This window comes from Embiotoca jacksoni, unplaced genomic scaffold (genome assembly GCF_022577435.1).
Source record: "Embiotoca jacksoni isolate LCO1_2020_lvr unplaced genomic scaffold, fEmbJac1.0.p SCAF_11, whole genome shotgun sequence".
Lineage (NCBI taxonomy): Eukaryota > Metazoa > Chordata > Actinopteri > Embiotocidae > Embiotoca > Embiotoca jacksoni.
In genome coordinates, this window is record NW_027185241.1 from 15,333,315 (window position 1) to 15,360,518 (window position 27,204).

The 27,204-nt window shown below is 42.2% G+C and overlaps 1 protein-coding gene across 3 annotated transcripts in view; it reads left to right on the forward strand.

Annotated features, from left to right (window-relative positions):
* znf407 (zinc finger protein 407) overlaps positions 1 to 27,204 on the forward strand; it is a 153,149-nt gene that overhangs the window by 87,168 nt on the left and 38,777 nt on the right. For all 3 annotated transcript variants that reach the window (XM_069143325.1, XM_069143324.1, XM_069143323.1), the window contains 4 exons: positions 3,455 to 3,621; positions 12,127 to 12,210; positions 14,057 to 14,177; positions 20,493 to 20,671. In XM_069143325.1, the coding sequence (XP_068999426.1) occupies positions 3,455 to 3,621; positions 12,127 to 12,210; positions 14,057 to 14,177; positions 20,493 to 20,671 (551 nt within the window). The remainder of the gene's footprint in view (positions 1 to 3,454; positions 3,622 to 12,126; positions 12,211 to 14,056; positions 14,178 to 20,492; positions 20,672 to 27,204) is intronic.

Sequence of the window (27,204 nt, forward strand, 5' to 3'; positions counted from 1 at the left end):
TACAACATGATAGAGTGTCGTATTAGATAGAGCATTTTTCCTAGTGAGGATTTGGAGCTATGCAACATGACTACAGTAGTCAATTACAATCTGTACAATGCATTTATTTTCATAATCACATAAGGAATTAACAGTTACTGCAGAGGTGTGTATCTGCTATAAGGTAGGTAGGTAGGTAGGTATTTACTTTATTAATCCCCGAGGGGAAATTTTTTAACTGTGCTTAAGACACCCAAACCCACAAACTCTTCATCATCACAAACTTCTCGTCACTGTCTTGACAAGTCGTTGTGTTTCTGCTCCTGAGTCCCTGGAAATTTTAGAAAAATCTGCAAAAAAAAAAAAGGGGGGGGGGGGGAGTGACAAGATTTAAAAGTCCTAAAAATAGAAATCTGAGCATTTTTAAAAGTATGTTTTAATATAAAATCGTCATCATTATCATCCTATTAAAAGATTCATATTTAGGTTCTTTAAGGGCTGTGACACACTTTTCGTATAAGAGTTGGAAAGCAGAACAGGCCATTTCATCCTCTACATATAAATAGAAACCACAACCACCAACGTACTGTAGAACGTCTTGAATCTAAAACTCTTCGTTAGACTTTCAGAACTTTCTCATAGAGCTGCCACTGAAAGTCGAATCATCAGTCAGACACCCCTGAGTTATTGGGTACCAGAGACACACAGAGGACAGTCAGGGCAAAGCTGCTGCACTTTGCTGAGGTTTTAGGGCAGGACTGGGTGTCACCGTACGGGGACTCTGTACAGGCTTCCGCAAGCATCTCAACGTCAAGGCCATGAGGCTGCTGGGAGTGCGCTGCTTGGGTGGAGGTGGAAACACTGGCTTGTTCATTGAAAAGCAAGGTTCAAACTAAGGGGTGTTTTTTGCCAGTCCCCGCTTCACAAGATTCACAAGAGCGATGGAGGGCGACACATCTACTGTGCGCCACTGAAAGAGGCCCAGGCCAGAATCTATGATTGCCAAATAGTTTCTATGAAAAAAAAAAAAAAAAGATCAAATCTTTGTATTGATCTGATAAAACCCTTCTTTCTTAAGCTGTGTAATAGAAGCAGGTCGCTTTAGCAGCATTTTGTGAATTTATTATTTTTGTTGGTTTTAACTTCACGACTTCGAAGCATTATAAAAGTTTTCCCATATTTTAAAAAGGCAAACCTCTCTGTCTCCTCATACTTCTGTCTCTCTGTCTCTCCCTCCCTCCCTCCCTCCTTCACACACATGCAGACACTAACACAGTCACCCCGCCTCTCTCTCCCCTCCATCTCCTACCTTTGGTGTGTTTTGCATGGTGCCTGGCTGTTTAGAGCCAGTATGCATATGTATGGGCGAGACGGTGGATCGTGACGGGATCTGACATGCGGGGACAAGATCAAAGCGCTCCATCTGATCCCATAAAAACAGACGCAAACCCTCCTCTCATCCTTACAAAACCCCCACTGATAGTCAACTCCGCCAGCCCCGACTCCTCCATCTTCTCTTCTCTCCTCTCCTGCCTTCCTTTTTCTCTCTCGTTTTTCCTCCATCCCAGCATGCCACGTGCCCACGTCAAGGCCTGCCTGCCTGCCTGACTTTGCGATTACGCTCCATGATAAACAATGGCCCGTTTAGCTCATAAAGCAGGAGTGTTGTGCATAATGCTTACAATAAAAGATAGCATCTCTTCACTCATCTTATTTACCTCTCACGCGGGTGGCACGGGCGACGCGGTGTTCTATAAATACAGCGGAGACTAAGGGAAGAGGAGGAAGTACATACGCACTGTTGGTCAAATAAAGTCTGTGCCAAGTCAGCTGATGACAACAAGAAGAAAGACAGGATGTTTTAAAGAGGTGTTTGAGCTTTGAGCCAGGTGATAAAGGCGCCATTTTAAAGCTGCTCCATCCTTCCTGGTAAGTGGGCTTAAAATGTCCTCTCAACTTGCGCAGGATGACATCCATATCACATTTAGATTCATCTTTATGGAACATATAGATTGATATGGAAGCCAGGACACATTTTCCTCTCTATCTATCCTTCCCTCCACCTCCCTGTCCCTCCTTTTTTCCCTCCCTCCCTCTCATTCTCCTTTGTCCCCCCCGGCCCCCCGCCCCCCCAACCCCGCACCACCACCCCTACCCCCATCCCCCCCTCCTTCCAGTAAGGAAGATGTATGGCTTTGAATTATTGATTCAGACACATGCTACATGCTGCTCGGAGTCATTATTTGTTCAGGTGAGTGTCGTGCTGCTCGCTATGAAACAGATACCACGGGGATTAAGCGACACAATCAGGACTTAAAGACAGCCGCCCTCCCTAAAATAACATGGCCCTCACTGCAAGACGAATGCTCCCCAAAACCCGACTTCATTTGTTTATGACTCGCACATTAGTCATTCTGCGCCTAAATTATAGCACGGGGGGTAAAGATTAATTCAAGCGCCTGCTTTTTTCCATTGTTTTTTTACTCGTGTGTGTTTTCTTGAAGCCTAATAACGCAGCAGATGAAAATAGGTGCAAACATCCCACACAGTGATTAAAAAAACAAAAAACAGCTTCTGTTGGGTCGTAGGCGTCGGCATGAAGAATAGACAGCTGTCCAGAGCAGAGACGGAGTGACACGCACGTTCACTATTTTTTTCCCTGATTCTCAAAAGAGGCATTTGGCATCATACAACAAAATAACTCACACCAAACAATAATTCATGGTTTACATTCATTGGATTGATACCGACAGTCTAAAGCGAGGTGAGCGCTCGTGTTGATGATGTTAACAGTAATGAGAACGATGTTTTGTGGAGAAGTTTAGCTCCAGGGAAGCGTTGATACAAGAGCCTTAAGAGAGAAGCAGGAGGTAAAATGTTGCTAACTGTTCATTTAGCCCAGGCTAAGTGGTCAGGGACGCTGGACAGGTGAACTCTATTGTCCCCACTGGCCCTGCGGGCTGTGTGTGTGTATGTGTGTGTGTGTGTGTGTGTGTGTGTGTGTGTGTGTGTGTGTGTGTGTGTGTGTGTGTGTGTGTGTGTGTGGACTGTAACAGAATTTCTCTAGTCCTCTGGGCCCTGGTGCAAAGCAGAGAATAAATGGTGGAGGTGGCAGGCCAGGACAGAAAAATCAATGCCTGCTTATACAGACATGACACACCAGCAGCCAACTGCATTCTGTGTGTTGTGTGTGTGTGTGTGTGTGTTTGTTTGTGGGCGTAGATGTATAGCGCGCAATCATATGGCACCGTGCTCCGTGGGTGTGAGTGCGAGTAGCAGCCTCCATTTCCTTCCTCACGGGGTAGATTTTCTTGCATTTTACGTCAGCTTTGGGATCAGTAAATAACTCTTCGTTTTTTTTTCTTTCTTTCCTTCCCTCCTCCTCCTCCTCTTCATCCTCCTCCTCCTCCTCCTCCTCCCCACTCTCCCCTCTCCCTCCCCCTCGTTCTTCTCCACCTCTCCTATTCTCCTGCAGGAAGTTCGAATGCGACTTGTGCGAGCGCTCCTTCAGTGAAAAATGGGCCCTGAACAACCACATGAAACTGCACAGTGGGGAGAAACCATACAAGTGTGCCTGGCCGTCCTGCCACTACGCCTTCCTCAACCTGTCAGCCATGAAGGACCACTACAGGACGCACACTGGTGAGACACAGAGCCCAGCAGACTCCACTACGAGACCATTGCTCCTCCACAAACACACTGACTGACACTCTAAAGTGCAAAATTCATGAGTCTTTTCCTTTTACAGGCAATCAGTGTTTTTATGGGTGTGGGACACAGGTTTATTTATCAAGAAAGTCTATTCTTGGAGCAGACAAAATGTACTTTTTCATCTCTCTATAGCTGTAGACTATTCCACAAAAATGAAGTTTATGTGAACTGTGAAAATCTCACATTAATTATGAATCTTCACAGCTTTGGTTGGAATAAATATACACAAGTTTTTGGCTGATAATGGCCCCGACTTGTCCATCTGTACTGATTTTCAACATCCAGAGAAAGTCGAGAACAAGTTCTTGGCGCTCTCGCACACACTCGTTAAGATAGTTTAACACACCTCCTGATCCCGATAGGACTGTCGCTGATATCATATCAGCCAATTAATAGCCAAAAGGAAAAGGAAAATTGCACAGCGCCGTTTTTTGGGGAGGTTATTTTCAAAACAATTTTAGATTCTTTGTTTGTTTTGTTTTCTGCCATCCACCAGACTCGGAGGGCTGCATGTTGTGGAAATTAAGGTAGTGTGTGTTCTCTAAATCCAACTGGTTGTCATGTTTATTTCGCCAAAAATCCATCTGGTCACCAAGTGTGTCTTCCTCAAATCCAGCTGGTCAGCAAGTGTGTTTTTATCAAATCCATCTGATCCACCAGAGTATTTTTCCTGCACTCAACCAGTCCTGCGTGTGTTCCTCCATGATGCAAGATAGGGGGAAAAATCCACAATTATCTTGGTGTGTGTTCAATCATGTCACCTTTGATCAAAAAGGAGAACGACGACATAATTTGATTCCCAATTTCTTTTTCTTTTTTTTTTTTAATGGAATTTAGCTTTTAGATTTCAAAAGTAGAATTAAAAACTAGAATCTGTTAAGGTTAGTATGTTGTGTATAAGGCTAATTTATTGTATTTTGAAAATCCTTTATACACTTTGGAACAAATTAATGTGATGATCACCAACCAGATCTTTCTTGTTTACCACAGCTACTGTGGTTTCACTACAGAGAAGCTAGATCTGGAATTACCAGAACATCATGCTGTGCCTTTTCTTTCCACTTCCATCCTTCACTTTCGTTTCTGCACATACAGTAAAGTACACTGTGGGACTGCTTTGAGTCGTGTTTTCTACTTTCTAAAAACTTTGGATAGACAGATGGTGCGGTGGGCGGTGGGAGGACACTGTCTTGAATAATAGCCCCTCGATAGGAGCCCAAGTCAGCTTCTTTGAAAGTGTCTTTATGCCGCAGCCCAGCAGTTTCCCCTCGGCCTCAGTAATGTCCCACACATGGCTCCTTGATGCCCTTTTAAGTCAATGACAGAAGCAGCAGCAGCCAGTGGCCTGACAGCCTGACTGAGCGCTTGCAGGAGAGCCCTCCATCCGTCACGGGTGCCTGCTGTGTGTGCGGGTTTGTGTGTGTGTGTGTGTGTATGTGTGTGTCAGTGTAAGACTTGCTGAATGTTATTTTAAATGTGTTTTAACAGTGATGTAACGTCAAGGCGCCTCTGACATAATTAGACGTTTTATTTTCATTTGTTTCCTGCTCTCATCATTTCCCATCAGGCGGCTGGCGTCACACTGTCACCTAGCTGTCACCTGGAGAGGTCTGTGTGTCTGTGTGTGTGTGTGTGTGTGTGTGTGTGTGTGTGTGTGTGTGTGTGTGTGTGTGTGTGTCTCTTTGTGTGAGTTTTGGCAGGAGGAAACAAAGACTTGTAGAGAGTGAAGTGATTGAGAGGGAAAAAAGTGATTGAATAAGAGAACTTGAGAGATCAGGGGTGACCAAATAGGAACATGTGAAAGTAGCAGAATTAAGATTGAACCTGAAACAACCTAATTTTTTTAGTGAGCCAGAAGACCTGACTTGATTAGTGACACCCACAAAAAGCTAACACAATTTGCTCTGCTGTGACCTCCGACACTCCTTTGCCAGTTGTAATTGGTGCTCGGTTAGCAACAGCTATACAATCATTGCAATCACATTCCAGCAGCCAACCTGACACACTGAAATATTATCTGTGTGTGTGTGATCTGTTTAAAGGATACAAATCGTCTCCTTCACGGAGCTAAGATGCAATACTAATAAAATAAGTAGGAGACTTAAAAGTTGAACTAATCTGTCCAGGGAACAGAGCAGTCAGTAATGGAGGAGATGTGAGTTTACAGTACGTGTGTGTGGCTGCTGTAGAAGCTCACAGGACGATGAAGTGCAGCGTCTGTACTGGAGCTAATGATACACACATGGAGCTCATTAGTTGGAAAGTATAATGTTCAACATCAGAAAGTGAAGGGAAAAAAAACAAACAACACCATCCCTCCACCAAGAACTTCATCGCGGTCGCAAGTTTTGACTGACTTGGTTTATGTCAAGTGTGTATAATTGTTTTATAATCCCTTACGATGATATTTATAATCCCTTACTACAGCCTTTTATGATCACGCTGTAGCACTGTGACACAGATTGAACATAGGCTGAGCAACGTAATTACACAGATATACATTCAAAAGTTATGTAGTAGTTACTGCATACACCGTTTAGTTAAGTAGTGTGCCATAAATACAAGTGCAACATTAAACACAAGTTGGAATGACAAAATGTGTTATATTTGATGTTTGCTAAGCTCTGCCCCGGTGCAGCTGCTGTCCAATCAGAGCGTAGCACAGCACAGCACAGCAGGACTTTCAAGCTATGGAGTTCACAATATAGTAATAAGAATGCAGAGGGTTTTAAAACGCTGAGCAAACCAGATAATACAATATTTAAAGTGTAAGGGATGGATTACACTGTGCGTCTATGTGCTCAAATGTAACTAGTTAAATAGTTTACTATTTACAGTCATAACCAAACCCAGCATTACTTCCATGGTCAGTGATATGTTACATCTACTGTGTAATGAAGGTTGCTCTGGATGCACAGGTTGTCACATGTCTGACACATCAGACAGTCCTCATCCTAAAACCTCTCTCTCATATGAAACACACTATTTGAAATAAAAAACAGTCAAGCATGCATCTGAGCTTTGTAAAGTAAGTAAGCTAGACATCCGAACATAACTGTTTTATCATAAAATACAAGTCTTACTGTACATATTTCCTTACCACACTTGTAATGCTAAGACGAGCTAGTTATAAACTGATGATCCTTTATTTCCACGTCTTCTCAATGGATCATCAGCTGGTGATGTTTCTTACTTTTTTTAAATCTCTGTCTTCCCGTTTTTAAAGGAATCAAACGTCAGCCTGCAATGATGTTTTCAATGAAGTCATGGAGCTAGTTGAAATGTGCTTGCAACAGTTGTCACTTTAGCTTGCAAAGTGATGGCTGCAGTTTAGAAATGAGTGTTATATGCAAGTGATTTTTTTAAATCGATTGTTTCAAAGCTTATTTGAACAAAATGGTGGCATATCTGTCCCCATTATCACTGTTAACACTGTATGTGCTGAGTGCAAACAAGGAGCTTGTCAGGTTCTCGGCAGATATTTTGACTTGTCATAGCGGGAAAAACACAGTTGGAACTGATAACTTGATAACCCCCCCCACACACACACACACACACACACACACACACACACACACACACACACCTAAATAAAGAAGAGTTCAACACCTCGGCTCTCCTTCTAAGGATTCATCGTTCCTCACTGATTTGTGTGTTTTTTATGTTAATCACTGCCTGCTCACACACCAGTCATGTCTGAGAGAAGAGGGGTGGGAGGGGGGGGTGGGGGGGGATTCAGTGGTCGTCAGCCGCCAGGGTCATTTGTAACGGCTGATGAATGAGCAACTCAAATAAATAAATAAGTGCACTACATCTGACCCACCCAGCTTTTCCCAGGCTCTTGGGCGTTGTGGAGTGTGTGTGTGTGTGTGTGTGTGTGTGTGTGTGTGTGTGTGTGTGTGTGTGTGTGTGTGTGTGTGTGTGTGTGAGAGATGGGGGGGAGGCTTAGAGGAGGGTTGAACGCAGCGACAGGGCCACAATTGATTTCCTCATTGCTTCAGTTTGTCGCTTAATCTGGCGATATGCTGATAAATCTTCGCACTTTGTCAATTAATTTCCCTGAAAAATGAGACCCAAAATGGCGAGCACATCAATACAGCAGCGGATTCCGTGTCAAAAATTAAGCGGTAAAATTAATTGCCCTCCCATCCGCTCCTGCTAAAACATAACTAATGAGGGAGGCAATTATAGCTGCATGCAGACTCCTCCGGGGTTATTTAAAACACACACACACATAGATACATATATATATATATATTCACATACACATGCAAAGGGAGGTTGTATATTTTGACTTCAAAGTTCTTTTATTGTCTCGCAATAAGGCAGATTTAATTCCAGTAAGGGGTGGAGGGTTGAGGTGTATCATGGGAACAAAAGAAGTGATGGCGATATTCAAATAGCCAAAATGTTTAAGGGCTCTCAGTGCAGACACATTAGCAGGAAATGTTTATTTTGTGGGGGACATTTTTGGGTCTGGCACTAGACTCAGTGCTCACTGGGTTATCTATGCTTTTAAACAGATATTTTTGACTTGACTTATGTTTGTTTGTAACTTTGTATGTCTGCCAGGCAACAGCTTCGGACTGATGTGTGAGTTCAGAGTTTAAAAGGTAAAAGTTTAAGGAAAGGGTTAGGTGTCATTAGTGTACCGATAAAAGGCAGAGGTTAATGGTGAATCACAAGCGATTGTAGTCAGTGCGAGGTTACATGGTGGATGAGATGTTCATGCTGTTTAAGCCAGCCAGTTCCTCCGGTGTTGACAGCGGCACGTCACTCTTCCTCCACCCCACCCCACCCCACCCCACCTCGCCGTCCCCTCCCCAGGTCCTCGGAGCGCTCGGCCCCGCAGAACAGCAGATGAAAAGCACACATGTAATTTATCGCCAACGTTTCCGCCTCAAGAATAATTGTGGCGACCGCGGCTGGGCACAGGGATCGATGGCTATGGATTTTTCTGTGGTGGGGTCTTGTAGCGTTGGGCGTAATGAGAGATGGGAAGGAGGGAGGGGGAGGAGTGGAGGAGTAAGCGGCGCTGTTTTTCTGATAGGGAGAAATGGTCTGACCAGATGCTTAGTAACTCATGTAGAGTTTAGAGACGCAGGAATAAAGGTGTTGCTTTTTTATTATTCCGTTTTTGTTTTAAATTTAAGAATTTATTTTAATCAGAGGGTCTGAAAACCCGTTTCTCCCTGTAATCAGTAGGATACTATTTAAAACAAAACTTTCTGCCAGAGTTGTCAATTAAAACGATCAAACCTCACCCCACAGTCCTGATGAAGGAGCTCAGCTTCAGTTTTGAGTTTCTTTTTGGAAAGTAATGTTGATTGTTGCTTATTTTGTCATGTTGTAGAGGAATACATGTAAAATATATATATAATTAGGGGCTTTCAAATAGCTGGGTTTTATTTTGGTCTTTTTCTTGGGCTAAGCAAGCAAGTAAGTAAAGTTTAATTGTAAAGCACCTTTCACATAAAATCACAACGTGCTTCTCACTAAATAAATATAACTGCCCACAATAAACATGATTTTTAGCTGTTTAAACTGTGTTCAAATCTCAATAACAGTTCAAATCACAGAGACAACAAAGAGACAAGGACACTAGTGGAGAAATAAGCTAGTAAAAGGTAATAAATAATATGAAGGAAATATACAAACAGGCTAACTAAAACAAAACAAAAATTGTTGAGAAATCACATTGACAAAGGGGAGTATTCACAAATTTAGTGCAACGGTTTTGAAAGCTTGGCCACCTCGGGTTTTAAAGCGGGTTCAAGGGACAGCCAGTGATTTTGAATCAGCGGACCTAAGTGCACAATTGGGCATGTAAGGAAGGAGGAGAGCGACAATGTACTGGGGTGTCCTTCATTATCAATGGCCAGAAATACCAAACAGAACTTTCATGTGACACATTTTTTTAAAATCTGGACTTATCTTTAATGGTATTTGCTTCATCAGATGCAAAGAGGTGATTTTGCCACATTTAAAATAAAAAAGCAGAGTCAACAATTATTTAGTATGTGAAAACATTGTTCTTTTGAAGGCCATCCACACTGGGACTGAAAAGCAAACCTGTATGAATTGGCTAACAAATGCACCTTTTTTAAGGCTGTTTTTCTCCCCTCTAAGTGGCACTGCATTAAAACTCTTCTCACAGTTGAGTGGCTTTAAATGGGTGTAATAGAGGAAACTTGAGGCTGCTTTGTCTCTGCGGACTCACTGAAAGCTGCTATCTGTGCGGAAGAGAAGCGGAGCACCGCTGAGGCCCAGCTGGGAGAGTCACCCAAATGTGTTATCAGTGTGTGGCAAGAGCTGCAGTTCAACATCAGCATTTAGATGGATGTTTAAGTGATGCGGATCTCAGCTACACAAAGTGCACATACATGCACAGTGTGTATGTATGTTAGAGTGTTTATCACTTCCATACATGCACATACAGCACATCACCTGCAGTTTGATTTGGGTGTGTGTGTGTACGAATTTGCATGCACATCTGTGTCCATTCTCTAAATGTGTGCATGCGTTTCCCAGTGAGCCTTATCACAAGTGTGTGTGTGTGTGTGTGTGTGTGTGTGTGTGTGTGTGTGTGTGTGTGTGTGTGTGTGTGTGTGTGTGTGTGTGCGTGCGTGCGTGCGTGCGTGCGAGACAGACAGACAGAGAGACACCATCATGCTGTTAATGACAGAGCCAGATGCAGAGAAGAGAGGAGGAGCGTAAAAAAAGCTCTCCACGCTCCCCATCTGGAAGGCATCGCCCCCAAATGAAGTTGTACAAAACCATCCCATTGATAATAAAGCTAATTTTTATGGCTCTGACAAGTATGTAATTATGTTCAGCGGTGCTTTTCAGATTTTATCACAGTCAATAAACCACACTGGCAATTTCCCGTCCCCCATTTGACATATTTACACGGATCCATCTGATTGGAGGAATTAGTTAGCTATGAGAGCTCTGATGGATATACACTAGTGATCTGTGACTTCTGCTTGGCTCATCTGTTAGCCGACTAGACCTTCTGCTCATCTGTTCAGTCTGTCTTTTCTTTTTCTCCCTCTCTGCCTTTCTCCTCCTGCACACATTTCTCCCCTATCTCACTGTTTCCTTCCTCTTTGTCTTCACTTGAGTCCTCAGATTTTGCTCGATGGCACCTCGGCCGCTGTTTTGAGCGAAAAGAAAATGAATTGTTCTTTTCTTCGCCAGACTTTAATACTCAGAGGATTCAAATATTTCATAAATCGACTTCACTAATTACCATGCCATGATGTAGGAGATGACATGACACTTGCATTTCCAGTAAAGTACTATACGTTGTATGTACATCCACTCGAAGGTTAATAAAAAAAAGCACTGAATACGTATTAAAGCCATAAACATAAATATGAGGTTTGATGTCATTTTATAGTTTCAGCACTTAGAAATAATGTGTTTCTGTTGCTTTTCATAGCAGTCTTAATTCAAAGTAATATAAAGGCATAGATTTGTGCAGATATATGGCTTTATATGGCAAGATATGTGGATTATTTGTCCTTGTATTCATTGTTGTATAATACAGCAGCTGTATACACAGTACAAATGTGCGGTACATCTAATTGATACAATTCCTACAGCAAACTTTACCATAGACTTGATTTTACTGCTGCTTTTGTTTTGGGTGCACAGACACGGAGGACAGGGTTCACACCTGATGCATATTGTACTCGACTGCGCTGGTCTGGACCCCAATCCATCTCTTCCAAACAGACCTAAGCATGGATCATTGTAACGTGCATTGTTCACACTTGCGAAATGTACCAAGTATGAAAGCACCTTTAGTTTATTACAACTTTGGTTCCATCTTCCCTATGTAAAGCTCAATTGTAAAGCTGTGTTAACACAGCTTTACAATTGAGTGTTTGATTTGTTCCAACAAATCCAACAAGGAATACACCTTCAAGTTAAGTTGTCTCATACTCCAGTTAAACTGTCATTTACATACTGTATATCTTAAGCTTAAAATGTTTTATTTCTTCAGTATTAGTGGTTCAAACAAGCTTGGGAAAAATAGGATGTCTTACATTAGGTAAGCAACAGCTGCTATTTCCATGTGTCAGGTTTGCGCTTATTGGCAGATTTTCACGAATAAAAGACAGATTTAAACAAGGGACAAAACAAGTGATTGAAACAATATTTTTAATAATTATACTGTTTACTGTTGTTTTATCCTGCAAATTGCTAAGCTGAGGTTTTTTTTTTTAAACCTCTGATTTGGTGTGGAATTAATGTGTAAACATATATTTTTAGTTTTTTTTATCTACAAATACAAAAGTATAAAATATAAAAAAAAATTCTGAGGTTTTAGCTGCCTGTGCTTCTTTGTTTTTTTTTCATACGGTGTTTCCATTTCTATTCCTAATGCTGCGACTTCACCTGTCCTCTTCACTCGATCTGTTTCTATAGGAGAGAAGTCTTATCTGTGCGACCTGTGTGGTTTTGCGGGAGGCACAAGACACGCCCTCACCAAACACAGACGCCAACACACAGGTAAGAAACAACACGCACATCCTGAAATCATGCCGTAAACTTATCTAAGCACACAGACTAACTGTTGTGTGTGCAGACCTCCCTAGTCTCGGCTGGTGATTGACACTTTGAGATCTGAACAGCCACATAGTTTTGTTTGCCATTTCTCACTCATCCACTCGCACACAGGCGCATCAGTGTGACATGCTGCTGTCAATGATAGGCATGTGTAGCAGTATGGCTGACTGAATCTGAGATTTTTAATTTCAGTTATCATTTCACCATGTCATTCTGTCGCTTAGGGAAATTGCGTTTTTCAGATAGGCTGTCAATAACGAGTGGGTTTTTTTTCCGGAAATTGAGATAGTGAAACAAATGCTGTTCTTAACCGTTGTCTGGCAGCCGTCCAACGATCAAGAATCCTGTTATAAATATTCATTTAGGTTTTCATAATTCATTTTGTTTGCACCTCAGTTTTTCTGCCATTTCTCCCTGAAACTTTCAATTTCTTTCCTCCTCTCCCATGTTGACATGTGCCAATTCCACTGGTTTAGCTGCATATTCAAATCTGCTGTCATGCAGGTGCTCATGAACAGACTGTCCAGTGTTTCCTTCCAAGATTTTGACTGATGCAGATTTTTTAAGGCCACTAGTTTTGTGGTTCAAGTTTCTGTTAGGACCAATATTGTGACACTATTTTATGTCCTTAAGTTTCCCAGCTTTCATACACAAAATATATCAGTATTGAGGAGCTAATGCTATTCTTTTTCTCAGTATGTAAATGTCAGAATAGAAACTACAAGTGTCAACTGAATGTTATGTTTATAATAAAAGTAGATAAACTGGACACTGAAACGGTTGAGTAAAATACCTTCTCATTGCCACTGCTTTGTCAAATAAAACAAACCACCACCTGGAAAGCTCAAATTTCTGTCAGTGACATAAAACTGTTACAACTACACCTGTTGTAGAGTGGTTACACCTGCACACATCAGCAAGTGCTGCCACTTTGATTTTAATTCAAATTATTATCTTCACTTATGAGCATAGTCTTACAATTAAGCATTGCAACTCTATACTTCTGTTAGATTAATGGCCATCAAGTATATTAATCATCTACAATGCATATAGAAATTCCCAATCTGGATTGCCACCAAAGTCTTACTCTTCATGTCATAGAGATCCATTCATACGTTTTCATATCATGTTGACAGATTAAGGTTATACCACAAAATGTAACAATACTTTAATTCAAACTTTCCGTTTCTTCACATTAATGGTGTAAATTTTGCTCTTTAATTAACATCTAAATCATAGAAGACTTTAATTTTGTATTCTGGTTGCATTGAACAACAGTATTTTTACATACAAATTGACGAATAACTCCTCACAGGGCTTAAACTTAAAGATGTAAACAGTTTCAGCAATTACGCTTCAACTGATATCAGTTCTTCATTAGACATGAACCCCTTCAGTGCTTCATTTCACATGTAAAATATAAAGAAATGCCCTTATTTACCATCTTTGCAAATTTCATAGTAAGGCAGCACCTTAATATTCTTCAGAAAATTTTGTTTTAGAAGTTACGGAGTAGATTTAGAACTTTTAAAGCCTTTGCTGTGTCGGGTAATAATAACTTGGCCACGTTTGTTTTTCTCATTATTTGATCTCAAAAACCTCAAAACTGGCTTTACAAATCCTAAATTGAAATGTACTGTGTCTGTGTCACATTGTCAGCCGAATCATGTCAGTTGTAGCCTTCTTCCTGGGTTTATACATTTGTGTCTGTGTTTTTTCAGCTCACAGTATGTCATCTCGATCTCATCACTGTTTGTCTCTTATCTTTTCGACCTCTCCACCCCTGCAGGAGAGAGACCCTTCAAATGTAAGCTCTGCAACTTCGCCTCCACCACGCAGTCCCACCTATCACGGCACAAACGCGTTCACACCGGGGAGAAACCGTACCGCTGCCCCTGGTGCGACTACAGGTACCGGCTCATTGACCCGCCCACGGTTGGTGGCGCTGATGGCCGCCACCATGGCACTGATGATCAGGGGGTTGATAGGTGGGGGTAGGAGGGGATGTGGGGAGTTTATCAGAGTGTGTGTGTGTGATGGTGGGATAGCAGGTGGCATTGTAGAGTAGTTTGGGGGGAATGGGGGGGGGCAGGCATTAATGCTAGAGGCTTTGTGTGTGTGTATATAGTTGTGTGTGTGTGTGTGTGTGTGTGTGTGTGTGTGTGTGTGTGTGCGTGTGTGTGTGTGTGTGTGTGTAGGGTGGGTGGGAGAGGTGGAGGGCAGACAAGTCTAATCTCCACAGCACGGCTCCATCTCATCACTCTGCCATCATCAACAGGCCCAGCCAGATCTCCCCAACACACACACACACACACACACACACAATGTCACTGTCACTGGCAGGTCCCTGTCATTAAAACACCATCATACCACATCAGTAATTACACAGGAAATTGTCGGTGAAATTGAAAAAGTTTTGGCTGGCGTTGCACATCTCCATCTCTCTCTATCTCCCTCTCTCTCCATCTCTCCCTCCGTTGTCTTTCTCTCACCCGTGCTTCCTCGTCAGGTTTGTGGCAGAAGAGTGTGAAAGGGAATGATCTCAAACCCATCATTGGTTTTAGATGTACTCTTCATTCGTTTTTTCCCCTCTGTGACAAAGTCATTTTGGCAGCTTGCTACACCTGCTCCACTGCAGCGACACACTTCACTCATTTCATCTGTGTTTTGTATGCAGTTTAACTTTGAAAAAAAATGAAATGATGAGAAGTAAGAATTGTAGTCGGGCTATTATTACGCAATTATCAGATTTTATATCACCTCAAAGTTACAACTTGTATGTATTATGTAAGGACCGACCAGTGTAGGACTTTTATTGTATTCTTTTGGATGACTGTGAAATGCTTTGGAATTTATGCGTTTCATTTCACTGCATGAGAGGGCAGTGCTGTTAGTCACTTTGGTCGACACTGAAATATTCCAACAATCACTCACCTGCACCAACTTCATGGTCCCAAGAAGATGAATCCTACTGACCGGTCATCCTCTGTCTTCTCCTTCAGCACCAAGCAAATCAAAGTTTTCACGTATCCAGTGAAATAGCTTGGCGTCTTCTTTAATATATGAAACAAAACTTTGTACAGGAATTTGTGGTTCCCAGAGGATGAATTGTATTGACTTTGATGACCACTGGATTTTTGTCAACCATGAGGTAGACATTTGTAGCCTGGTGTTGCAGACCCAAATTCACCGTGAGAATATATGGGTCTGGGTACGCGCTATAGGGAATCGTTTGCAGTCGTTGCATCCTACAGTACATCCTACAGAGTTTAACTTTAGAACTATTGGAGCAGCTTTAACCAATTGGTAAGCACCAAAACTCGGCAGCATCTACAATACAAAAAAACAAAAACAAAAACAAAAAACGCTCTACTTTAACATCATTGCACTAAAGCCCAGACGCTGGTCACTGATTGGTCTGCCGTACAGGATGGCTGATCAATCATTCATGCAAACAGGGTGTCTATAGACTATAATCACAGTGGGAAAGTGAAGCTGTGACCAATAGTCTAGTGGAACCAGGCTAAGACATGTGTAGTTCCCAGTTAAAATGGATTGCCATTAAATTTGGTACACACAATCGTTTCCCCCTCAAGATGAATTATGACTTTACATTCCCATCAGTCTCAGTTGTACTTTCTGTGAAGTGTTTATCATGAAATGTTCGTGTGCTAAAATGCTTAACTGGAATGGTGTAAACTGTAAGCAAGCATGCTGTTAAACATCAGTATGTTAGTATTGTCTTTCAGAGCATGTTGGCATGCTGATTTTAGCCGCTTTCTACAATTACTGCTCTGCCTACTTACAGAGTTGGTAGCTGTTGACTCTTAGTTTTAATATTAATTTTGTGCACTGTGTTAGAACCATAATTACTTTCTTGCTGCTCTCAAAAGATCTTACACAACACTCTAATATTCAGGATTCACAATTGTGTACATATGTGTTCAATCTAATCAAAAATCTGTGTTTCACTGAAGGTGAATTTTGGTCCCATATCAAACCAGTACACTGAACTCACTCCCCCTATCAGGAAGATACTTTACACAGAACGTGCCAAATGTCCCTGGCCCCATTGTTCCCTCACTAATACATAATGATCATTACAGATAGTGGCAAATGAAACAGTAAATTAGAAGCCCAATTAACATTTTGGTGGCCCCAAGGGTTCTTAGGGGTCCAGAGGGGAGAAAGGGAGGAGGAGAAGGAGGGAGAAGGTGGAAACGCCCTGCTGGCTTACTAATGTGAGGATGAGGAATTGAATGTGGGGGCCTTAGACAGCCGTGAGGGGCCCCCTCGCCTTCGCCCTGCTTTTTGCACTCTGAATACATGTTTCAAACCTCCGTCTCTGATGGCCAGACCGCGATAAGGAGCTACCACAGGAGTTAGCACGTTTGACCTTTCAATAGAAGCCGGGCTTATGAAATAAATATGATACAGTTGTGGAGAAATATTTAGGTCTGAGACGAATGTAGCAGAAGTGTGATTGACAGTTCACCCTGATAAAAATATTTCTATCTGCTTTACGGGTACACATCTGATTTGCAGTATTACAATATCCATGTTGAATGTTATGGATGTCATTCGCACTTGATACAATGATATCCCCATCAAGACTGCATGTAAATGAGCAGGGAGTGAATGATCTATCAACTGCCACTCATCTACTATTCAGAAGGAGATAGATAATAGAGGGGGATAATTATAGTTGGGAAATAGTGGGAAGAATATTCGAATGATATTGCACTGGGAGTTCTGCGCTGTCAATTAACAGTGTCTATTTGACTATTCTGCAGCTATTTATGCAACTGCAAAACGTCTTTACTTTAATGTTTAAGGCGTCATTGTTTTATTGTTCGCAATGAGGATTTTTTTTTTTTTTTTTTTTTTTTTGTCTCATTAAAGTCACAGTGGCATCTTAAACGGTCTAATTGATACGTAGCCTCTGACTCCTGCCACGCAATCATGCTTCTGAGGGCTATTATTGTTTATTGAATGCCGCAACATTCATGTTTCAATCTACCTACTCTAAAATAGCGTTTCAATTCAAGGCAATGGCGGCTTTTGAGGATGACACGCTTACCGTCAATGCCAGGGAGGTTTGCGACCTTGTAAAGTGAAGGGAGAAATGAGGGAGGAGGAGGTGGTGATGAGTGGTGGGGGGGAAGCATTAATGATGATAACAGAATAAGATCCAAATAGCAGCCCCCCAACTCTTAACACACACACAAAGAAACACATTTAAATCTCCTCTAACGAAGCGCCTCTCAATTACACCTCTCCCATTACCATACAGTGTTTGGGAGGAGGAATATGGAAATGGCTAAAATAAAGGGGAGAGAGAGGCAGAGAGACGGAGAGTGCTGGAGAAGGGGTGATGTATCCGTTGAGCGTCAGAATGGCTGATTCCCATGGTGAGTGCATGGGTGGGGGAGGAAGTTGAAACAGTGTTGGACTAATTAATACAGTGTATAGTAGGAGGGCTGGTGTGGGCTTTCACTAACTGTGACACCTGCTGACTCCTAAACGCACGTTGTGTTGTTTTAATATGACAATTATGCCATTACCATATCTGAGAGATAGCATGGCCCCCCTAGGAATCCACCCGCGCTCTCTTTAGAACCTTTTAGCTCCGCTTCAAAATTTTCATCTATTTATGCTCCCGCTTTCGAATAAGAAATCAGCTCACTTTTGGTATTAAATGCATTTTTTTAAGCAGCATCGTTTGCGTTAATTCATGAGCATGTGACAGTTTCAACTTCCTTTTTTTTCCAGGGTGCCGCAGAGGAGTCAACAGATGGCCGTGATTTGTCTGTGAACCTGTTATTGTTTTGCTAGTGATGGCTGATAATGAAGTAATCACAACAATGTGTTGGATGGAAATATAATAATATTAAAGGCAATGTAATGTGTAGTCAGTGGAAATCTGCTTCATTAAGACTAATCCTTGAAATTCTGTTTACCTGACGTTGAGGGGACCCACAGGACCTTAGGCTGTCACAATAATGAAGTTTTAGTTGATGATTAATTGTCATAGAAATAATTGCTATTAATGATTTAATTGTCTTTTTCTGTTCATTGATTGCCACAATCACAGTACAAGCCTTATCACAGTTTATTAACACACACACATTATAAAGAGGAGACATTTACTGGCTGTAGTTTGGCTTTGCAACTAAATTCATGATGTTTATGTTAGTAGATGCTCATCAAAATGTTGTTGGTTGGATATTAGAAGTTAAGCACCTTAAGATAAACTGTTGGTGGTGCTAATTTTCCACTCATGTACCATTAAACCAGAAAAGAAGGGCATCAGTCAAACCTCAAACGGTGAAAAATACGTGGAAATATTGATGGAAATATGACATTTCTCTTAGTTTCTTCCTGCTGTTTTTATTTTGATGTTTTTATACACCATCTGGGTACTTAGGTACACGGCATGTTTCAATACTTTACAGTATGAATGCACTTATGCACCCAAAATAGCAAGCGTTTGTACCTAAGTATGTTGTTTGCGTTACAGCGATTGTTTTCTAATTCAACCTTAGTTTAGGTTCATCTTCAGCAACATTTCTAAATTCTGTGGTGTTTCTGTCCTGTATACAGTCAGTATTTAGGTCTTGTTTTCTTGGTTTCTGCAGGTTCAAAACGTCTCTTTTTCTACTTGTTTGCACTGTAAATAGGTTAAACTACATACATGGTGGTATAGCCATCCTCTGCCAAAACAGACATTTCTTTATTTGTTAACGCTGTGGATTGCTGCTCTCAAAAGGTGTTTTTTTTCTGCTTTTGTCGAGGCATACCGACATAGTCTTGGGCTTTGTGAAGAGCCCTCATTGTTCACCGTTGGCTGATGCTTATGTATTTTGTACAACAGAATCCGGTGAGAGGCCGCTCTGTTGTTGTTTTTTTTCTTAGGCCGCAGTGGAGCCGGGCTGGACTATGGCCCCGTGATGGAGAGAGGTGTCTCTGCAAAAGTGAAAACAAATTCTCTCCTTGGCTGGCGTGAGCTATGGCACTGTGAGGCTTTATTGTCCCGGCCAAGGTGATAAGGGAGAGTAATTGCGTATTATACTGTCCGAGAATGTCAGGTCCAAACTGAGCACGAGTGCCCCATCCATCAACACATGATGGTGTGTGAAACTGTGTTCTGCACTGCACATGCTTGCTTGCATGATGCATTATATGTGTGCGTGTGTGTGTGTGTGTGTGTGTGTGTGTGTGTGTGTGTGTGTGTGTGTGTGTGTGTGTGTGTGTGTGTGTGTATGTGTGTGTGTGTGTGTGTATGGATCTGTGTCTGTGATATGTGTAGTGATGTCAGAGATTTATAACTTTTATTTTGGTGGAAACTGAGCTTTCTGTATATCTGTATTCTCTATGTATGTATGTATGTACATGTTTGTCTTGACCATCCAGTGCTTCACCACCACATGTGTGTGTTTGTGTGTGTCTGTGAGCAGGTTTAGATAGAGCCTGGGAGCAGGTCAGGCAGCGTCATTAATCAGCAGAGGGTTGTGTGTGTGACTCTCTGAGCTGACATCGTTACATCCTATACCCTGCAGTAGCTCAGTGCTTGGCCTGCCCTATCTGACCAGCCCAAAGACCAACAAACACACACGCGCACGCACGCACGCACACACACACACACACACACACACACACACACACACACACACACACACACACACACCGCTTATACTATACCTCTCATGCAACCCCAACAGATACATACTGCATAGCGGACATCTTCAGACGTATCTTTAATGCATTCTGTAGGCCTCAAAATGCGCTCACAGTCGTCACACGCTGCTCCCAATCTGTAAGGAAAGGAAATATCTGAGAGATATACAAAAGCGTGATGGAATATCAAAGAGTTTGCAAGATGTAAATACTTTCTGTAACAAATGTTGTTTTGTGTTTGTGAAGCAGTCTTTATTAATGTGCTGGTTGTGGGCTTGTTTTATCAAGGCATATTTAGGCAACTAATGCTTGGAGAGCCTGTCCAAACATGGCCTCTCAAGAGGGGTGCCCCTGTGTGTGTGTGTGTGTGTGTTAACTATAAATTGTTAGTACAGCAAACCTTACTTGGGATTGTTGCAAAGTGTTTATCTTGTGTTTTCTGTTTTCTCCCCTCTGATGCTTATCTTTTAATCTTTATCTTTATCTTTTTTTTCTTAAATTTAAAAAGGAATGAGACCTTTCTTTTTAACTTGGTTTGTTTCCCGTAGATCCAACTGTGCGGAGAACATCCGGAAGCACATCCTTCATACGGGGAAACACGAGGGAGTGAAGATGTACAACTGTCCCAAATGTAGCTATGCCAGCAACTCTCCCATGGAGTTCCGAAACCACCTGAAGGAGAACCACCTTGATATTGAGAACCCGGACCTCGCCTACCTACATGCAGGTAAGTCCTCTCGGATAGGCTCAGTAGAAGCAAAACAAAAACACCCAATCATGAGTAGTAACTACTCAGCCTGTGAAAACATTTGTATGATGTCTTTTCTGTCTCTAGAGGAAGCTTTCTAGTCTAAGAAAATTACCCTGATGGTGTCATGGTGATGTCATTAGGGTTATCTCAACTCTGGCTTTTTGAGACGCATTTTTAATAGAAAACCTGTCGCACAAACTGGAGGAATGTCTAACAAAAAGAAGCTCAAGTGTTTGTAAAGCTTTACTCAGAATTACAGATTCGGTTTTCACTTCCTGCTGCCTCGTTTCTGCCCATTCTTCTTGAGATATACTCCCAACTTTATGGAAGAGCAGTACAATTGAAACAAATGCCTTGCTTGCTGGCACCTTACTGCCCTTGGTAGTTGGGAACATGTTTTCCACATCAATAATTGTCTGCTTTTTCAAGGTTTTGAACCCATCACCTTCTGGTTACTATCTTGTCTCAATGTTCTTTCACATCTCATGTTAATGTTCAGACAAACATCTGAACACATTTAACCCAAACAGAAATCAACATGAAGTCATTCCACTGAATTAAACCACCTGACTGCCCCCAAAGCACCTGCCCAGGCTCTATTATTCCCCAGAGGTCTGATCCTTCAGGCTCCTTGAGTGTGTTTTTTGTCAGTGGATCAAGTCTTGTTATTCAATGCTGATGGAGGGCACCCAGCCACAAAGAGGCAGAGCTCAAGGATTGCTGGTCTAGCCATCCCTGCCAATCACTCAGGCCATGGGGACAGATGAAATCTTGTTCCTCCTCTATTGGTTCCTTTGTATCCCAGTGTTCTGCCTTTGTCCTTGAAGGCCACCAAATCCAATCGGCCGAGTGCTTGTCCTTCAGAGGAGCACAGAGGACAGCCTTTATCCTGTTATCCTTCTGACCTTACATAAAGGCAGTAGAGTTGGAGGGGAGCACCATGGGAAAGAGGCCAGGCAGGGATGTTACTGGAAAATGGCTGCTTTCTGGTGACTCTGTGGTTTATTTCCTGCTGAAACCGAATGCATCTGGTCTGTGTCCTTGTACCGACTCTGAGAAGTTTGTTTTTAAATCTCTGAAATGGACTTATTCTTGGTATGATTTTCATTCATCAAATTTAGGGACCATTTTATATCTTTGACCTCCTTTTCTTCCACCTCCTCACCTCCCTGCTCAACCTTTTTACCTTCAACTACATTGAAAACACCTCCCTCCTCCATATTCTCTGAACCCTCTCACCTTTAACCAAAGCACACCTTTACATCTCTTCTTACCCATTGACCCCAGATGTCCCCTCACCTCTGTTTGTCCTTATCCATGGCTGACCTTTGGTAAAGAAGCCATCCTCATATTAATGTTGTGTCTCTCCCTAAGCTTGACCTCTTGAGCCATACGAGAACACAGGACTTATGCCAAGTAAAGGACATTTCTCCCCATGCGTCCGGGCCGGTGCTATAGCGGGCTCCATACATTGCAGGTTTTGTATTTCAGTGTCATGTGCGAAGGTCAGGTCTTGTCTGGAATGCGCGTCGTCTTTCAGTCATCTGGAGGAAACACATCCTCCTCTTTCAGTCAAGTTAAGCAGCATATTTTCAAGATGTCATCTTGACGTTCTAATTCATATTCTGCTCACACCACACCGCAGATATGAACCAAAGAATGACAGCACCAGAAATTATCTGAAAATGCAGCTGATGGTGTTTCTTAGCCCAGAAAAAAAATTCCTTACTGAAAAAAATAAATAAAAAAATATCCTGAAAGAAATTACCAATCCCATTTTGCTTTCATGGATGTCTGACAGTTTGAATGATATTTTGCCCTTTGATAGCAACACGTAAATAAAGTATTGCCGGAATAAGGGAAATCAACAACGCTTTACCTGATGAAAACCAAAGGGATCAAACTATAGGTGATTTGAAAAGGCATTGAAAGTACACTTGTGATCTCTGCCTCTTTCAAAAGAGGGAAATGGGAGGTGGGGGTGGTAGCAGAAAGAGCAGTTCTTCATCTAAGTAGACAGAACGAGACCAAAAGAAAGAGACAGGGGAAAAAAAGATTAAGAAGGTAGATGTTGAATTAACCTGCTTGTGATTGCTCTCTGTCAGAGTGGCACCAGGGCCAGCAGCGAGAGGCAAATCGTCTGTGATGGCCCTTCCCGCTGTTCCCCCTTTGAAAGACACAGATCAAACGCACCCTAGTCACAGGCCCTTGTAGCCCCTTGCGCCGGATTGATTGACACCCGAACGTCTCTGCTGCTACTCTGTCTTTCCATATCACTCTCTCTCTTCTTCTTCTCTCCCTCTCTCTCTCTCTGTCTTCCCTTCTTTATTCAGCGTCGCACTTCGAATTAAAGCCCTTCTCAAGGATGAAAGCAGAGGTCCTTTGCAAAAGAAGTAAGAGAGGGAATTAGACCCAGCAAGTGATGGAGGGGAATGATGATTAGAATTTGAGGGGAAGAAATAAAGGAGGGGGGGGGGAGGTTAGATATGTGAGGGGAAAATGTTGCTGATAGGACACATTTTAATAAAATGGTAATGACAATTGTCTTCCTTGTGCGATCTGCAGAGAGATATGCCAGAAAGAATTGGCGGCGCCTGTGTGATCTTGGTATAGATAGCACTGCAGCAGAACTAGAGCTACAGGTACTTCAGAGCGCCACGACTTTGCTAAATTAGCCCTCAACTAGAACTTTCTTTCTAGTTAAAATGCTGCGAGTACGCTGTGACTGCTGCAGCTCTGGGAAATGGTATATTTCCTTCTTTCCTGCGCTGTTTCCCTCCGGCGAGGTCAGCTGTGGTTGCCGGGCAATGGCTTTGTTGAAACAGCCTCGCGTCTTGTTCGGTACCAAAAATGTTTTACTCACACACACACACACACACACACACACACACACACACACACACAGGTGAGAAGTCGCCATTAGCTTTGTCAGAGCATCTTCATTCCTCTTTTTTTAATTGTGAAATATTCCCCTAATTTTCAACCAAGGTTGTAATTGCACATCTTGGGGGCATAGAGATCAAATGCTTTGTAATTAGCTAACAGCGACTGAGGATCTGCTGCTTAGTGCCTAAAAAGATAAAAACAAATAAATAAATAAACTTCTTCAAGGCATTGTTGCTGCTTTATGCAGATTCTATTTTCCTTAATAATGCATGATGGATGGCTACTGTAGAGGGCTAGAGGAGGCCTGCCCTTGTAAGTGATGATCTTAATACACAGTTATAACCACGGGCAAATTCATCTGTTTGCATATATTTTTCCTTATTAAACAAATCTGTAAACAAATATGGGTTTCGATGGCTTTTACTTAAGTTATGCATCCGTGTGCCTCCTCAGCTCCCCGTCTTCTTCTTTCACCTTCTGTTCATCACGTAATGAAACATTACTCTCATGAGTTTTACCTGCGTGTTGTGTTACAGCGGCGTGTTGGATTATGGACGACAGGTGTGTATGTCATGCAAATATGTCCTGATATCCCGGCGCGTATGACACAGTGTCGACGTTGTAAAAGGAGCCACAGACACCAGCGATAAAATCAACATCTGTTTCTAATAACAATGTGCTATATGTGACACGTTTCTATGTGGGAAAATATGTGCAAAAAAACAATACATCACAGTTCTTTTTTTTGAGAATCACCGATAGGACATCAAGTCGTCAGCGTTGGTGATAAACCTGTGTCTTTGTGTCACCTTCCTTATGTTGCATCCACATGATAGACATTAATGAAAAAAGTCATTCTGTTCAGTCCTCTGTAAAATCAGAAGTACAAGGACAGAGGTTTGTGCTGATGCTTTCACAGTGAAAAATCAACTGTGAGGGATTTAAAAGTTTAACGGGACCCCAAAAAATGTAAGGTACTCGTACCAGATAAGAAAAGTGATAACTATAATGGAAATATGGTATTTAACAATTAACCTATAGAAAAAATACATCATATTCTAATGTCTATCTGTCCTGCTGTGACATCTGCTTCAGATCTGATGAATATGATCTAAAGTATGAATGAACACGGTCTTTACTGGTCTTATATTTTACTGTAAGTCAGTTTTTATAAACAGTGTCTGTTAGCAACCTCAGCAGGCCTGCATGTACAAACTTGTAGATCAGCTTAAGTCAGTGTTAGGGTGTTAATTGGCGAATTCCCTCATGGAGGAGCATCTTTGAGCTTCATCTTGTCCTGATTGGCTCTCTTTGAGGACTGAAATGAACTCTCAGCTCTATATTCCCCTTCTAGCCCTTCATCTTAGCCTTAAATATCCCTTTTCTGAACTGTTGCTCAGTGTCTAATACCTACTTCTTTACATCCACACGCTCACCATGTCGTCCTGTTTGAGATATTACATCCAAGAAGCAGCTGCTCAGTGCCAGTCTCCCAGGAGACTTGCGGCAACGGCTGCGAGAGTCTGTTTTGGGGGTTAGCTAAGCATTTTAGGGAAAAAACGCACATCAGTCGCTCACATCTCAGAAAACCAATACAGAGCCGGTCTGGGCCGAGCAAGCAGCAATTCCTGCATAATGACCTGCTCCAATGAGCATGAAAACTCCCCCAACCGGCTGCATTTATCACACATAAGCCGCAACAAACGCTCTGTCCCTTTCTTCCCTTCCTCTTGGTGCCAATCTGAGAACCTTTCTCTCAGCCATTCAGCGGCCATTCAGAGCCGTGACTGACAAGCCGCACGCAGCCAGTACGGAGACGTAGACGTAGTGGGTCCCTGGCTGCTTGAAATGTGAAGTGATGCCTACACTCTGTTTGTGTCACCTTTAGGCCATCACAGGCAGATGTTTTTCACACGATAAATGATGACTGGAAGAGTCGTGTCATTGTCAGACTAGGTCAAACTCTGCCTCTGTCTCCACCTCTGGACAAGTTCTGTCACTATCAGAAAGTGTGAAGCAGATTGATGACACATGATACACAGGCTGCTCCCTGGTGTTGCAGTGGCACTTTTGGGTTAGGTGCATGCTTATGTTGCACTGTTCTAAAGTGCTGCAGATGGCTTATGTAGGGCACAGTTGCACAGTGTGAGCAGGACAGAAAAATGACAATAGTAAGAACCTGCGCAGGTTTTTAGTTGAATGCTACTTTCTGATTTGGAGCGTAGGTTGTTGAATATTCAAAGACACAATAAATCCAACGGGATTAAAGTGTTTTGAAACCACAAAACACATATATAAATACAAATTAGTAGTATTTTTTTTTTTCCTGAGCAGAGTTTAGTACTTAATGAGAAACTCTCTTCTCAAAGACTCACAACTTTTCCTGGAAAGCTACAACACCAGTTTTGTTTTGATGCACTACACCAATTCCCTGGTGTAAAATTGGAGAATCACGTATAAAAACTACTACTTTTGAGACATCCTAAAGGGATGTACCAGTGCACATGAATTGTTTTAATTCTTTTTTTCTTTTTTTTTTTTGTCAAAAGATAAAAAGGAAATATATTTGCTGTATGTTTGCAAGAAACCAGTGGAGTATGCTCTTTGTCTGCGTACACTTTACTTGGGCAGAAACACACACAGACATACACAAACACTTTGTGTGAGTGACATGAGGTAGGGATGCTCTCGGGCAGGACTGCTCCTCCTGTATGGGACAGTGAATATGGGACCAGACAGGCCGCCGGCTCCTATAAAGCCTCATCCATAATTCAGTCATCCTTCTCCCTCAATTCAGACACTCTGTACACATTCAGCTAACAGCTAACCTGCCTGAGACAAGAAAAACAGACAGAAAGAAGCAGCTACTGATGAGGAAGAAGAGTTAAAAGGAGAAGTTAAAAGGAAAAAAGAAGACGCAGAAATTGTTAAGGAGAGCAGGTTGAGAAACAAGACCAGACTGCTGATTTTCACTTCCAGCCCAGCGTGCCCCATCTTGACCTTTACTGAGTCGGCACCACTCCATAGTACCAACATGTTTTCCCTGATCTACCCCCTCATTGGATGAAGTGCACTTCTGAGATCTCCACCACGACCTTTGCCCCCTTTCGCAGTGCCAAGGACCCTTGTCCTCCTCCTTCGCCTCTCTCTCCTCCGTGTGTCGTCTGTTTGGTGGCTCTCCAAACGTCTCAGCATCTCTAATTACCAACAGGCTCAACTTTCTCAACTAAACAACCAATTACCAGCGCTTTAGCCCAGCCCAGTCCCATGTTTCCTGATACAGTGGCCTATTAGGGCCCCTTATTTCTCCCCCAGCATAATTGAATCCCCTGGCTTCTCATCAGTGGGCTAATTTAAGCCAATGTGCAGAGTTGGTAATCAGAGGGGCTGCCTATTAGACTATCAGACCCCAATTAAGTGCCCCCTTATTTCCAACATAACAAGCCACTATCACTACTGCTGTTATTGTATTTCCCTTTTTATTGCTCAGTTTTGTTTGGGTAAATCTGTGGTCTGTTTGTAGAAGAAGAAGAGGAAAACAGTGGAATAAAGAAGTTTAAGAGCACTGGTACAGGTGGTGTTTTAGGGGATGGACTCATAGGTGGAGATGGAGGACACTAATT